This window comes from Anguilla anguilla, chromosome 7 (genome assembly GCF_013347855.1).
Source record: "Anguilla anguilla isolate fAngAng1 chromosome 7, fAngAng1.pri, whole genome shotgun sequence".
NCBI lineage: Eukaryota > Metazoa > Chordata > Actinopteri > Anguilliformes > Anguillidae > Anguilla > Anguilla anguilla.
The window spans coordinates 14,618,447-14,631,865 of NC_049207.1; the positions used below are offsets into that span (position 1 = coordinate 14,618,447).

A 13,419-nucleotide genomic window follows, 5' to 3' on the forward strand; every position below is an offset into this window, starting at 1 on the left:
TATTCTGTTAATTTATGTTTTATTGTCTTTTTCTCAAATTTGGAATGTGCTGTAGATTTGATCCTCAACCAGCTGTGACACTCAGGAGCCCAAAATAAATAGTCTTTTCCCCACTTTTCTGCCTAATTTGGAAGGTTACATTCCTGCTATGCCACACACCCTAACCAAGGAGAACGCTTCCTGCAGTGACTGTTTCCTTTGCTACAAGTCCCACAGAACTACTGCAGAGGAAACACCAGTCCTGTTGGGGCAGCCACTGGCAGCCTGTGGTTTCCCTGTTCATTGTTTAGAGGAACTAATAAAGCTGTTGCCCAACCCTGGCCCCTTCAGCCAAATCCATCAACCTGGAAAAAAAAAAAAACATTATCACAGGATAGTTCCAGAACATTGTGTTTGAAAATTGAAGATAAGACCCACAGAGTGTTTACAACAAGTTCTGTCAACAGAGGTTTACATTTTGGAAGCCACTAGCAGTCAAGTCGATTATGTACAAGTTTAATATGTAGTTGCTGGTGGGCTAAATATTTAGAGGAAGAAAAATCACTTTGCTAATACCATCTCACTCGAGATTCAGAACATTAACTGGAATATGCTGGCTATGACATGCCACCGCCGGGTGGGTGTTTTTAGGATGGAGCCAGAGATTTCAGTCCTGTAGGGTGCGGCTGGCTCCTTTTATGCAGGCAGTACCTTGTGTAGCTCTTCACTAAATATGTGAAGTCTCAGGTAAATCCCTAGCAATTAGCCCCTTGGTTAGCTGACTTCTGCTGGCTTAAACCTTGATCCACAGATACGTATGATCTTGGATTTATCTAGTATGCAGTATGTAATGGTACGTCTTGCGAATACCGTCACATGCAGTTCTACACTGTACAGAGGTTTTTCCTTGTACAAAACCTTGTTGATGTTTGGTATATTTGAGCTACAAAGACAAATTCTGTAACAGATCTCTCTCCCCCTCCCGATTAGATGAGGGTCAGATATGGTGCATGTTGTGTCTTGACCTTATGAATAGTTTCTGGTTTTCTGCACTTTCCTCTTGAAGTAAATTTGACATTGTACAGAGGATGGTGTGTTGTCTTCTGGCTATTCAGGCAGACACAGGTTTTATCCATATAAATATGTATCTTTTATATATATATATATATATATATATATATATATATATATATATATGAACATGTGCGTGTGTAGCAACTTCACGTCATGTTTAATCATGCAGGGACGATGGCGGGGGTGGTGGTCACTGGGGGATTCTGGACGTTTCCCAGCTCTCCCTGGAGTGTTCTCTGAATTTGATTGCTTTAACCATCTCTTCATTAACCATGACTAATTACATATGCAGGGATCTTGCGCACTGATATGTGTGTGGTTTGTGCACAGCAGACACTGACAGGACATACAGTAAAGAAAAAAACAGCTCCACCGGACTGTCAACGGCTTCTGCATTGGCCTGTCATGTTGGCCTGTCGAGTTAACTGTCTGGGCTTAGGCTCACGACCCAACGCAGTGACACCATGAGCTCAGGGGGTGACCCTGAGGTCAAGCTTGCTTTGTGAGTGTTCTGTAGCAGTGTTTGTTGTTCTTGAACCAATGTGTGTTCCTGTAACTAGCCAAACGTGCACTGCTTTTTATGTACTAAGTACGCACATCAAACAAATAACAAATGATGAAACCAGTATCCGCACAGTCAGCATCTCTTAATGTACAGAGATGGCCTTTATAGATAGATAGTGTTTAGTGAGATAGGGAGTGATGTCATTGTGAGGGAGCAGAGCTAGCAGTGGTGGTGCTCATTGTGGGAGGCCTGTGGCTACAACATTGTAAATGTCGATGTGCATTGTCTGAGTATAGTCAGGTAAATGACTGGGGAGGAGCTGAATGTGGGCGAAAGCATCCATGAGCTTTAATGATCCTGTGGCACTGAGATGGTGCTAGTGGCAATGCGTGTGCATTATAGCAGCTAAAAGCATACCCAGGGAGCCGCTTAATAGAGAGCTAGGCCCAGCCCACCAAGATTGAGGGAGGAATTATTTCTAGAGGGAACGATGGCTCAGATCGTGGTCACTCAGCGAAAGAGAGGAAATCCCACCAGAGGGATTGTGGGATTGTGGGACTGGGATTAAAATGCACACTCTGCTGACTGTAATTTATTACAGAAGAGAAGATTACAGCCCATACCACTGCAATGTCCACAAATCATCAGTACTACAAAACCCGCAGGCATACACAGCTTATTTTATTATCCCCTCCATCTCTCTGCCTGTCAATGCCGGGCTTATTGTGACATCACCTTCAACAGCCCCAAACCCCGCCTCCCTCAAGGTATCATCCAATGAGGTCTGAGAGGAGGTGTGAGTAAAGAATTGTGGGAAGAGGGAGCTGGGTGTGCCGTGAAGGTCGCTGCGCGATGCCGGCGGTAACGCCCAGGCCCTCCTCGCTGTCGCTGAGCGTCACGTGCAGTAAGCAGACAGACGGGGCCAATTCTGCAAGGCCAGGGGTGGCCCCTGAAACTGACAGAGGGCGGAAAGGAGTTGTTCTTCATTCTGTAATGCCTACTGCGATAACCAGCGTAAAGGACAGGGCTGTGGGGACACACAACAGCTGTCTAATAAATCACTGTCACTTGTTTCACAGGTGTACGGTGCTACTAACAGCAGATGTGTCCCTTTTTTTTCTTGTTGTAAAGTTCATTTAAAGCAGCGTGTGTGTGTGTGTCTGTGTGTGTTCATTGTGCAGGAGGAGAAGAGATTGTTCACACACAGTTCTATTTGTTATGCGAAGGAAGACATGTAGGTCATCACTCAAAAATCACTCTCCAGTGGCTACAGAGGGCTAGTGCATGGACCGTGTATCTGTAATATTGGCTCAGTTAAGACAGTGACAGTGAGCACTGGTATTTGTGTTAAAATGCCGTGATGCGTGACTGTAATGTGCTTTCAGTTAAGTAGTGTCACTGCGGTGCTGATTCTGTTAGAACAGTGTGATTGTGATGCTGAATCAGCTCAAAAAGATGTAACAAAAATGCATTTTCTGTTTTCACATTTTTACCACTGAGGTATTTCCTAATGACTTTAGTATCTGAATGAGAGCTGAGATAAATTGATATCAGTCTTGCCCTCAGATTATTTTGTGCTTCCACTAGGATAAGGTCACTTTGGGGTTGCTATGGTTACATTGTCTTGCTGTGATGAATGCACTCAGCCATCTTTCTGCAGCAGAACGTAATTTGATTGGCGATTAGATTTTCTCAGGTGCTTTGATAACACACCATAGATGTTAACAGTGGAAATTCGGCCAATCTAAGGCTTCAAATTTCTCGCCTGTGGTCCAATCCAGCTGGGGTGTCAGAAACTGAGCCCCAGAGATGACACCTGAGGACAGAAGTATCAACACATTTGGGGTGTCGACATAGTCCTGGAGGTAAAAATTAAACAGTTGTCCACATTGTAAAGTGGATGGGTGTTACCACAGCCACACTTATCCGGTAGAACTATGCCTGTAAAGTCTTGTCTGTATCTCTAAGTTACTGAGTGTGGCTCTTCCTCACAGACACATACTCATTCTAGTTTGTGGATTTGAAATGTTCGGGGGAGCATGCCAGAGTTCCTCTTGCAGCAGATCTGAAGCTGTCAGACTCCAAGCCATTGCTTTGATTAGTTTTTCCATTAAAATTAATTAAGACCTGTGATGAAATTAAATCCACAAAGCTGTCCCTGCTGGAGGAATGATTGGTCGCTGCTTTTACAGAGAGTTTTTCTCTGTTACCAGAGGTCAGTTTGTCTGTTACAAATGAATGAATGAATAAATGAACGAATGAATGGAATGAATGAATGTCAGATATGAGTCCAGATTGCAAATTCACTTTTAGTACTGGACACTTAAAGATCTTAATTTTATAGAATTATCCACATTTAGAATTTGGGCATCTTTGGTTCCATTCTGAAAGTGTTTGTCAGAAAGTCATGGCTTCTGTTTTAATCCTCTGAGCCTCCAGTGAAAGGTCTCATCCAGCCTGTCGTCCATCACGTAATTTCGTAATCTTGCTGGGTTTGGCAATCAGTATAATGCGATATATTGACCATACATTATATTTAATGGATGTTTACCTCAGGAATCCGTGTGAAGATTATCTGTAATCCGTGTCATAGGCCTTGAAAAACATGTACACATGCGTGACCCTGCTGATTTTTTTCTGGGGTCATAAGAGTTTTTTTTTTTAAGTGTTACTGGATACAGTGGGCAGGTGAAAAACAAACAGCTTGAAACTGTGACTGGACTGCAGTCTGTAGTGATTAATTTAACTCAAGTGTTCATCATTTAAAATATCAGGTACTATGATAGCAAGATATAGTCCTTTTAGTAGGAGAATTAATTTAATGTGCTATCTGTAGGGGCATGCAGCAAGTTCTATATTTAGCCTTCACTTAACTTCATTTCACCTCTTCTGCTACTAACTCTCAGGGTAAGACTTGAGAAAGGTGCACCTGCAAAAGACTCAGATTCCAATAGCATCCTCTTGCCATGAGACATTTTTTTGGGAAGATGCCACCTAAGTGTAGAAAATGAAGTGATTTTAGGTGATTGGAAGAAGACTTAGGTCAAAATGGCTTCCATGCAACTTGTGTCCTCTGGCTCTTCCTTTCCTCCTTTTTCAGCTTTGGTTTTGGCTCATTTTGTTTATCTCATATTTTAGAGCTGGCGGATTTGAGAGAGATTGGGTTAGTACCAGTGTTAAGTCCTCCCAAGCAAAGCACCGCATCTTCCAAGCAACACTACAGTGCACACACATTAGCTTCAAACTTTCCTTCTTACATGTTTTATGCACTCACTTAGTCTTAAGTTACATGTAGGTCAGCTAGCTTAATTTATCCCTCCCTAGACAACATAATTCAGAATTTTCTTTAGACTTGGGGCGGTACTGTAAACTTTGATTTTGCAACCACCATATAGAATTGAGAAAAACCCTAAAAATAGCCTTCTCATTGGACAGTAAATCTAACTGACATGAAACTTGGTACACACATTTTTTGTACTGACCCCTAAACACATTGCTGAGGAAAAGTTCCCTACATCAAAATACGGTTGATATTAGCAAATGAATTAGATATGGCAACATCTAAATATTTGTTGGTGATATTTGTTGCGGTGTTGTCTTTTATTGTGACTATGTTGGGGGTGGAAGCTGTGGTGCACAGCAAATTTCTGTGTGCAACAGACAATAAAGGTCTATTCATCTCTCTGTCACTCTTTGTCAGTTGTTTTCAAACTTGGTGTGCCAAATGATTTTGCCACAAATGAGAGGTGTGCCAAATTTGAACTGGATTGAAAACAAATGGCTGAAAAAGTCCATTGAATGATCTGATGAGTGGCAGGTGACATTTTCTGCTAGTCACTCTGTCTGGTATATTGTTGTTTCTCTCAGTCACTGAGAATTTGATTGGGACAGGGATAATAATTCTAATGTAATAGAAATTCTGTTCACTGGTGCTTCAAATTAAAATGAGGCCTGTAAGTGGGTCAGGTTAGGGATGGGTGCCACTGAAGTAAAACACTGAAAGCAGAACATGCCTCAGGAAAAAAATAATCTTATATAGAATATTCTGTGGCAGTTACTCCATACACCTGCTATTCCTTCCCTCGTGTGTGAATTTACCACCCCCTGGAGTCTACATGCTTTGTGCTGTGTCTTCTAAAAAAATTACCTTTACGTTCTCCCAAATATGCTACATTTTTCATCTGTTTCCTAGGTGATGTTGGCAGAATTGTCATTGCCCTGGTGTGCTCGTGCTGGTGTGTTCACGCGTGCGCTCATTCGTGCGAGCTCCTGCACGGGAAATGGCTTCGCGGGATTGCACGCCAAGATGCCGCGGAAAGCATTCTGCATCATAAAAAAATGAGCGTCGAGATTTCTCCGGCGTGAAGCCGTGATCCATTCAGTACTTACAGCCCATTGACCCGTATTAAGCACAAAATGGATTCAAACCCCGATGAATGTGATATTAAAGCAAATTATCGCATTCCGTTAACAGCAAGTCTTAGATGTGATTATGCAAAGTGAAGAAAAAATCTATTTCCTCCATCAAATAATAAAGCCACACAGGATGTGTAATGTATTCTCCTTTTTCATATCTGTGTCGGCCTGTGTTTCGCAGAGAGTGATTCATATGCGATTAAACGCTAGTTGCTCTTATGTTATGTTACTTGCAGTATCATCCCAGAGGGACTGAAAGCAAGTTGAAATACTGAGACTTGAGAGGGCATTTGTACTTTGAAGAATGTTGAGCCCAGTGTATGCTGCAGGCCCCTGTGGTCATCCATTCCAAAGCTACTCGAGCAGTTCAGCTGTCATTAGAGCATGGACTCTCTCGGAGGGTCTGTGAGAGAGGCTAGATTAGTTCAATAAAGGCGATGATTAGCCGAATCAGGTGGTTCACTGTCTGGCTGGAATCAAAGCCTGCGGACACAGGCGGTCCGAGCGCAGGGCTGAGGGGCTTCGTAGGCGCTGTGGCCCTCCTGCATGGCTGTGGCACAAATATCAAATAGAAGACCCTTTGTCCTGCGTGAAAAGGTTGGCAGCTTTTAAGCCCATGAGCACCTAACATGATAACAGAGAATGAGTCAGAACTTGAAGCTGGAGACTCAAGTAATTTAATAAACAGACACTGTTTATTATGTTACTGTGCATATTTCCATCAATAGCACATCTATTGTATTGAATAAAACATGTCGATTTGATTCTGCATTTAATGAATTTCGTCTGAATCTAATTTATAATCTTGCAGATCTTACTCTTGGCCTGATTGTAGATGGTGGAACAGCGCTGTCCCATGTCTGAGATTGAATTCTGCCAAAGTTCAGGATGTTAAATTAATGTTCTCTGGAAGATTCATTTAAATATTTATAGTGCTGTCTGAACGTAGAGCATGTCAAAACAGAAATGCTCTCTAAAGCATTAGCATCAGTTCAGTGACGCAGCTATAACTGCAGGTTTTCTGCCTGTAAGACTGATTTTATGGATCATGCATGCACCCAGAAACTTGTAGTCAATTCAGGAGATATATCGGAGTTATGCCCAAGATCTACTGGGTTTTCCTGGAAGTAACTGTAATTGATCCATTCTCTGACATCAGCCTGGCATTGAAGCTCTCCACCCCCCCCCCCCCCATATGGTGCTAAAAGGTGGAGATTCTTTTCAAGTATGAGTATATAAGTATCTGGGTGTGATTTTCCTGCACAGCTATAGTAATAAGACAAGTATTACTCCCGTGTGTAGGCTATTATTCACAAAAGTTTAGATAATTTACTGTATGCTATGAATGGAAATATTACCACCAACGACCAGTATTGTTTTCACTATTAGAAAAGTATTGCTTACTGCATGCACAAGTTTGATAGCTAATAAACCGCACCCCCTTTAGTGTTCATGTCATTTCATTGGAAGGTACATGCCCCACTACTGTAGTCAGGATGGAAATATCTGCATTGAAACCATGACATGCAGATGGGTGATAGAGAAATGATTTGTGTTTTACGGCCTGTGGGACCTCAGTTCAGCATGGCTCCCATGCTCAGCACTGCTCACACTGTGGCCCGAGTAGAGGCCTGGAGCACTGACTGTACCGTAGCGGTTTGTTGAATTTCTGATGGCTGAAGTGGACCCAGCTGGTCCTGGCAAGTGGCTTTTGGCGGCGGGCGGCGTGGAGCGGAGCGCGTCTGAGTGGCTCTTTGTCCCCTCCGTCCCTCTGCCTGAGAAGAGGGCTGCTCATGTGGGGCTGAGAGCAGCTGCTGGCTGCCCGGTCCCTGGCCCACTGTACGGGATTGACTGCAGCTCCAGGGACTGCGTGGCCGCAGAACTGGGGTCATTGGGGTGGAGAGTCGGCCTGTAGGGTCGCTCTGGTTTGGGCAGGAGCTCCTGGGCATAGTGCGGTGATGGTGATATTCACCTGTGATGGAGGGATACTTTTTGTGCATTGTGGTGATGACAATTAGCAATCTCTCTCTTCTCTCTCTTTCTCTCCTCTCTCTCTTGTTTCAGTGAGCATGTTTCTGAACACATTGACCCCGAAATTTTACGTGGCCCTGACGGGAACCTCATCTTTAATATCAGGCCTCATCTTGGTAAGTGTTGTCTTTGTTCTTTTGTTCCGGAGAATTCTCAGTTCTCATCTAGTCAGTGCTGACACAGTGCTCCCTCAGTGCCTGCTTAGTAGCTTGATCCATATACAACTTCATTTTGTTGCTTAGGAACAGATCTCGGTTATGCCATCTGGACCTGGTATTTCATGTTCCTTCCTTTGTTCGTTTGTTCATACGTGCGTGCGTTGACACTTGAGAAGGGTGCTTAACCTGAACTCCTTCCATAAATATCCAGCTCTAAATAGTAAAATATAAACTGTGTGGGTTGCCGTGGATAAGGCCATATATTATTAGTAATATAACAATACTGTGTTGGTTATAGCAACACTGTTTGTTCCCGTCCATGACACAGTTTGTATTATTTAATTTCGTTCCATCTATCTGCTTTTGCGGTTTCTAATCTGACCATCCACCCCCATCATATTTGAATTTGAAATTAAATGAATGATATTAGTCTGAGAGCAGTCATTATTGGAGAGCACATTCACAATGTGAAGCTAGTAATTAAACCAGGGATTTCAAGCTTAAATCCTGGGAGGACACAGTGTAAATTTTCTGTTTTTTTCAGCATTTAAGTGCCAGATTAAAATTTAAATTTAAATTGACTGCTGATTGAAAGGAAATCACGAAAAACATGTGGACCTTCTGGACTCGAGTTCGGTATCTGAATAACACTGAGCCTAGACCGACAGGACTTTCCACCTGGTTCAAAACATCTGTAAGCCTTTAACTTATTTGGAATTTTTTTTTTTTAAACGTAACTGAATGCTTTGTTCCTTTAGATTTTTGAGTGGTGGTACTTCAGGAAATATGGGACTTCCTTCATTGAGCAGGTGTCTGTGAGTCATTTGCGCCCTCTACTGGGTGGTGTAGATAGCAGCTCCCCCAGCAGCTCCACTACCAGCAATGGAGACACAGACTCCAATCGACAAAATGTGTCGGGTAAGAGAAGGACACGCCTGAAGTTGCTTTGGCTGCAAATTTTGCTTTGTTCCACTACTGTTTGTAAGTCTAAGTCAAAACATCACACAAATAGTGTTCTCTGAATTATGTACAGACTGACAGAATAGAATCCAAGAGGAATTTTGTGCCTTCTGTACACCTGTATGTGTGATCTATTGCAGAAAAACTCAGATGTTAATTATTCTCTGACAGCTTCAGAGACAGCTCCCAACAGTTGTTACATTACTCTGATCCATGCCATTGAACCATTTTACGTAAAAAAAAGGACATAATAATGGTTCTGCATGCAATCTATCAGAAATAAGTTCTGTTCTTTTGGCAAACATCATTAAAAGCTTTCTGTGTTATCGTTCTGTGGTGCCGTAGCCCTGCTGTAGCAGAGTCTTGTTTTTGTGTCGCCCTCAGAATGTAAAGTGTGGCGGAATCCGCTGAATTTATTCCGAGGAGCGGAGTATAACCGGTGAGTATCTCCTCTCAGCGTGGCTGCGGCTGATGTCTCCTTTATTATCCACGGGAATGCTGGGTAGTTCTCTTCAGACTGCAGCCATGGTTTCCAGGCTGAATTTGTCTTTGGATGTCATAGGCTACTTAGGTCTTTAATACACAATAATATAAAAATGAAAGTTATTAAAAATACATTGCAAAACACCTTTACTTTTAAGTATTTGGTACCTCCCCTGATGTCAAATAAAGGCGAGCATTCAGTCAGTGGCTCACTAGGAAGAACAGATGAAAGAATAGATGAAAGGCAGCATGTGTGGAGGGCTCTAGGACCGGGTCTCAGAAACGCTTGTGTGGAACTCGGCTCTGGCCTTTGCTGTTGAGTGAGACCGTGAGTGCTGATCGGAGATGTGTCCATTAGGTATACTTGGGTTACAGGCAGAGAGCCGCTCACCTACTACGACATGAACCTCTCTGCCCAAGACCACCAGACCTTCTTCACCTGCGACTCGGACCATCTGCGCCCCGCTGATGCCAGTAAGAGCCTCTCCCTGTCACTGATTCTAGGAAAAGTACACCTTGCTTCTGCCTTTTAGATTTATGGGTTCAAAGCAAGCGATTTTCATTATGTTTTCCATCTCTGCTGCTTATACATGTTTAAGTAATTCTAGTCATAATTCTAATGTCTTAACATGTGTTTTAGTCTTGTAATGGCACTTAAAAATTACTTTTCTTCTTTCAAGTAGAAAATATTAGCTTTTGAGTTTCCTTGACAAGTTAAATTTGTCAAGGAAATCAGTGTGTAGCTGATGTTAGCAGTGTGTACAGAAGGGTGAGTAGCAGTGTGTGTATGGGCCCATGTCTCATGTGTTCACAGTAATGCAGAAAGCCTGGAGAGAGAGGAACCCTCAGGCCAGAATATCTGCTGCACACGAAGCCCTGGAGCTTGAGGAGTACGTGCAAAACTGTCACTGTGCCCCATGTGAGGGGTGTGTGTGTGTGACTGCGTGCTTTGTGAGTGTGTGTGCATGCCGTGTGAGGCGGCTGTGTGCTGTGTGAGGTGTGTGTTAATGTGATGTTGTATCTGAATTCTGTGTGTTTACATACGGTCAGAAGGTACAGAAGTTAATGTTCGTAAGGGCTGAGAATCAGTGGTCAATGTGGTTATTTCTGTAGGAAACTCTAAAGAGTGTCGCACTCTCTGTGCTGTATAGGTATGGGGCATGCCCCGCCAAGCACCATATGCCATACCTACCATCGCAGTATGAGGGATGCTAATTCAGGAACTCTCTCATAGCTGTGCCACAGCCTACATCCTGCTAGCTGAGGAGGAAGTAACCACCATCGTGGAGGCAGAGAAGCTCTTTAAGCAGGCTCTGAAGGCCGGGGAGGGCTGCTACAGACGCAGCCAGCAGCTTCAACACCACGGAGCGCAGTACGAAGCACAGCACAGTGAGTGCCTCTCTTAACACACAGCACAGTGCGTGAGGGCGTAGGCATGCGCTTCAGAACGTGCGTGCGGGGATGCGTGTTTGTGTGAGGGAAATTTCGTAGGAGGAGCAGGAGAGCGGGGCCTCATTTGGAAACCAATGCTGTCTGTCTGTCTCCTCCAGGAAGGGACACAAATGTATTGGTTTACATTAAAAGAAGACTGGCCATGTGCTCCAGGAAGCTGGGCCGAACAAGGGAGGCCGTGAAAATGATGAGAGATGTAAGTATCTCTGCAGCTATGGCAACAAGAAACCACCCAGCCAAACTCTGACCACTGGAACCCAGAGAACTGAACCCAGAGCACTAAAACCCAACACATTGAACTCAGAGTACTGAACCCAACACACTGAATCCCAGAGCACTGAACCCAGAGTACTGAACATCAGCACTACTGAGCCCAGAGCACTGAGAGCCAGCATCATTGAATCTGGTTTGAAGTGTACTACTTGCCAAAGTTTTGTTTGCTGTAAATAGACTCAGCAAATTATTTGTCATGTAGTGTTGATCCATAATTCTTCAGGCTTTTCCACCTTCTTCAATTGGTTCTTCATGTGCACAAAAAAACTTTTGTTGATCAGCATTTCCCCTAGAACAGAAGGCTGAGAAACTGTCCAACGCTGGTGCTGGAGAGTCACAGTCTGCTGGTTACAAAGCACTTGATCAGCTAAAACTGCTCATCACACAGTTCACTCACCTGGTTTTTTTGGTCTAAATTGTTTGCTGACTTCATGGTAAAAACAAAAATCAGTAGCCCTTGTAGCTCACTTGGACCAGGGTTGTCAACCGGTGGTGCCCTAGAATTTTTGTTCTGATAGTTCTGGATGTACTGTATAGCAGCCTCCCTGTCATCACATGCACTGAGATTACCACTTGCACATGTAAAATTCAACTGATGTCACCTCCACTGATTAAATGAAGGAGCCAGGAGCTTTACCTCTTAATCTGGGTATTCTTAATGGAGTTATTAGCCTGAAACTCAAAATGAAAATGATCTTAGTGTGGATGGAGGAGAAATACTACCAGCAAGGGTAAGACACAGATATCATCTGGGTGCATTTACTTCATCTTCCAGGTGCATTTATTCCATGTTTGTTGTTCTGGTCTCTGTGAGAACCTTGCTGTCACGTAGGATGTCATTATAAGAGGAAGATGCTAATTGGCTCATAAGAGAACAGGTGCTCTCTTCCCCTGCTCTGACTAAGCCCCGAGCTTCCTCTGGTCCCAAGCAAGCCCAGTCCACCGGGCACTCTGCTCATTAAAATTAATTGAGCCGGTATCTGAGTACATCCCTCTGTTCGATTGCATTTCTGCAATTAATGTGCTGTACATGATTGGTAATGGATGCACGGTTTAAGATATTTTTTGTTGATATGAAGAGAAGCTGAAATTGTTTGTTCAAATTGTATTTTACATATCTATTCCTGAGAGACTGCAAATATCTGTTCCTTAAATTGAGGCTGTTTTTATTAATTGCCAATGTTCCTATTTAATGAGTAATTACTCCAAATCAATAATGTTGAATAGCTGTCTGTCTTACTGACTTGTTTAATGCGGTGATTCTCAAACTCAGTCCTGGGGGACCACTGCGTGTGCTGGTTTTTTGGGATTGCACAATTGCAATTCCCAGAATTTTAACAAGATTTTAAATATGAACAAGAATTTTTGTTAATTAGGTGCTTTTTATGTTTAGAGGGATTATTCACCCTCTTAATCCACATTATGTCAGAAATAGCTGTGCGTGCCATAAATAATAAAAGTCTGTGTTTGCATTGCAGTTATTGCGCTATATTGCAAGCAGTTACATTAAAAGTGGTAGCAGAATTTTTTATTGATCAAACTAAAAACTGAGGTGAATCAGTGGCTCATAATTGATGAATGTTTGGACACACAGCCCTAAAAATAACCAGAATTAAGACAACAGAAATCATAACTTCAACACATGTTCAACAACCTTAATTGAGCAAGAAATTGGCTGTAACACAAACCAGGGCCCTGTTTCAAGAAGTAGGATTACTGAGTTAGCTGGATAACTGCACTACCCGGAACCCTCCCAAATCTGGAACATGGAATGAAGTAAAAAGAGCTGTTCCGGGTTATACTCTCTACAGTTATCCAGCTAACTCTATTCCTGGTTAATGAAATACCCCCCTGCACACACAGGGGTCTGCCAGGTTTAAGGAGTTCAGATTAGTCATAGAAGCTCATTTAGCTGCTACAATACTTGTATGTATGATTAATACTTGTATGTATGATCCAAGCCAGAAATCAATTTACAGCTCAAACTTGATTAAGCAGGAAATGAGCTGGCATAGAAACCAGCATGCGCAGTGCGCCCCCAGCACCCAGGCTGGGACACGCTGCCCTTCCCTCTGCTAGCAGGGGGAC

At 43.1% G+C, this 13,419-nt stretch overlaps 1 protein-coding gene across 4 annotated transcripts in view; it reads left to right on the top strand.

Annotated features, from left to right (window-relative positions):
* LOC118232211 (suppressor of tumorigenicity 7 protein homolog) overlaps positions 1–13,419 on the top strand; it is a 31,479-nt gene that overhangs the window by 11,426 nt on the left and 6,634 nt on the right. For all 4 annotated transcript variants that reach the window (XM_035426973.1, XM_035426974.1, XM_035426971.1 and 1 more), the window contains 7 exons: positions 8,039–8,121; positions 8,922–9,081; positions 9,508–9,562; positions 9,965–10,080; positions 10,421–10,496; positions 10,841–10,995; positions 11,157–11,254. In XM_035426973.1, coding sequence (XP_035282864.1) covers positions 8,039–8,121; positions 8,922–9,081; positions 9,508–9,562; positions 9,965–10,080; positions 10,421–10,496; positions 10,841–10,995; positions 11,157–11,254 — 743 coding nt within the window. The remainder of the gene's footprint in view (positions 1–8,038; positions 8,122–8,921; positions 9,082–9,507; positions 9,563–9,964; positions 10,081–10,420; positions 10,497–10,840; positions 10,996–11,156; positions 11,255–13,419) is intronic.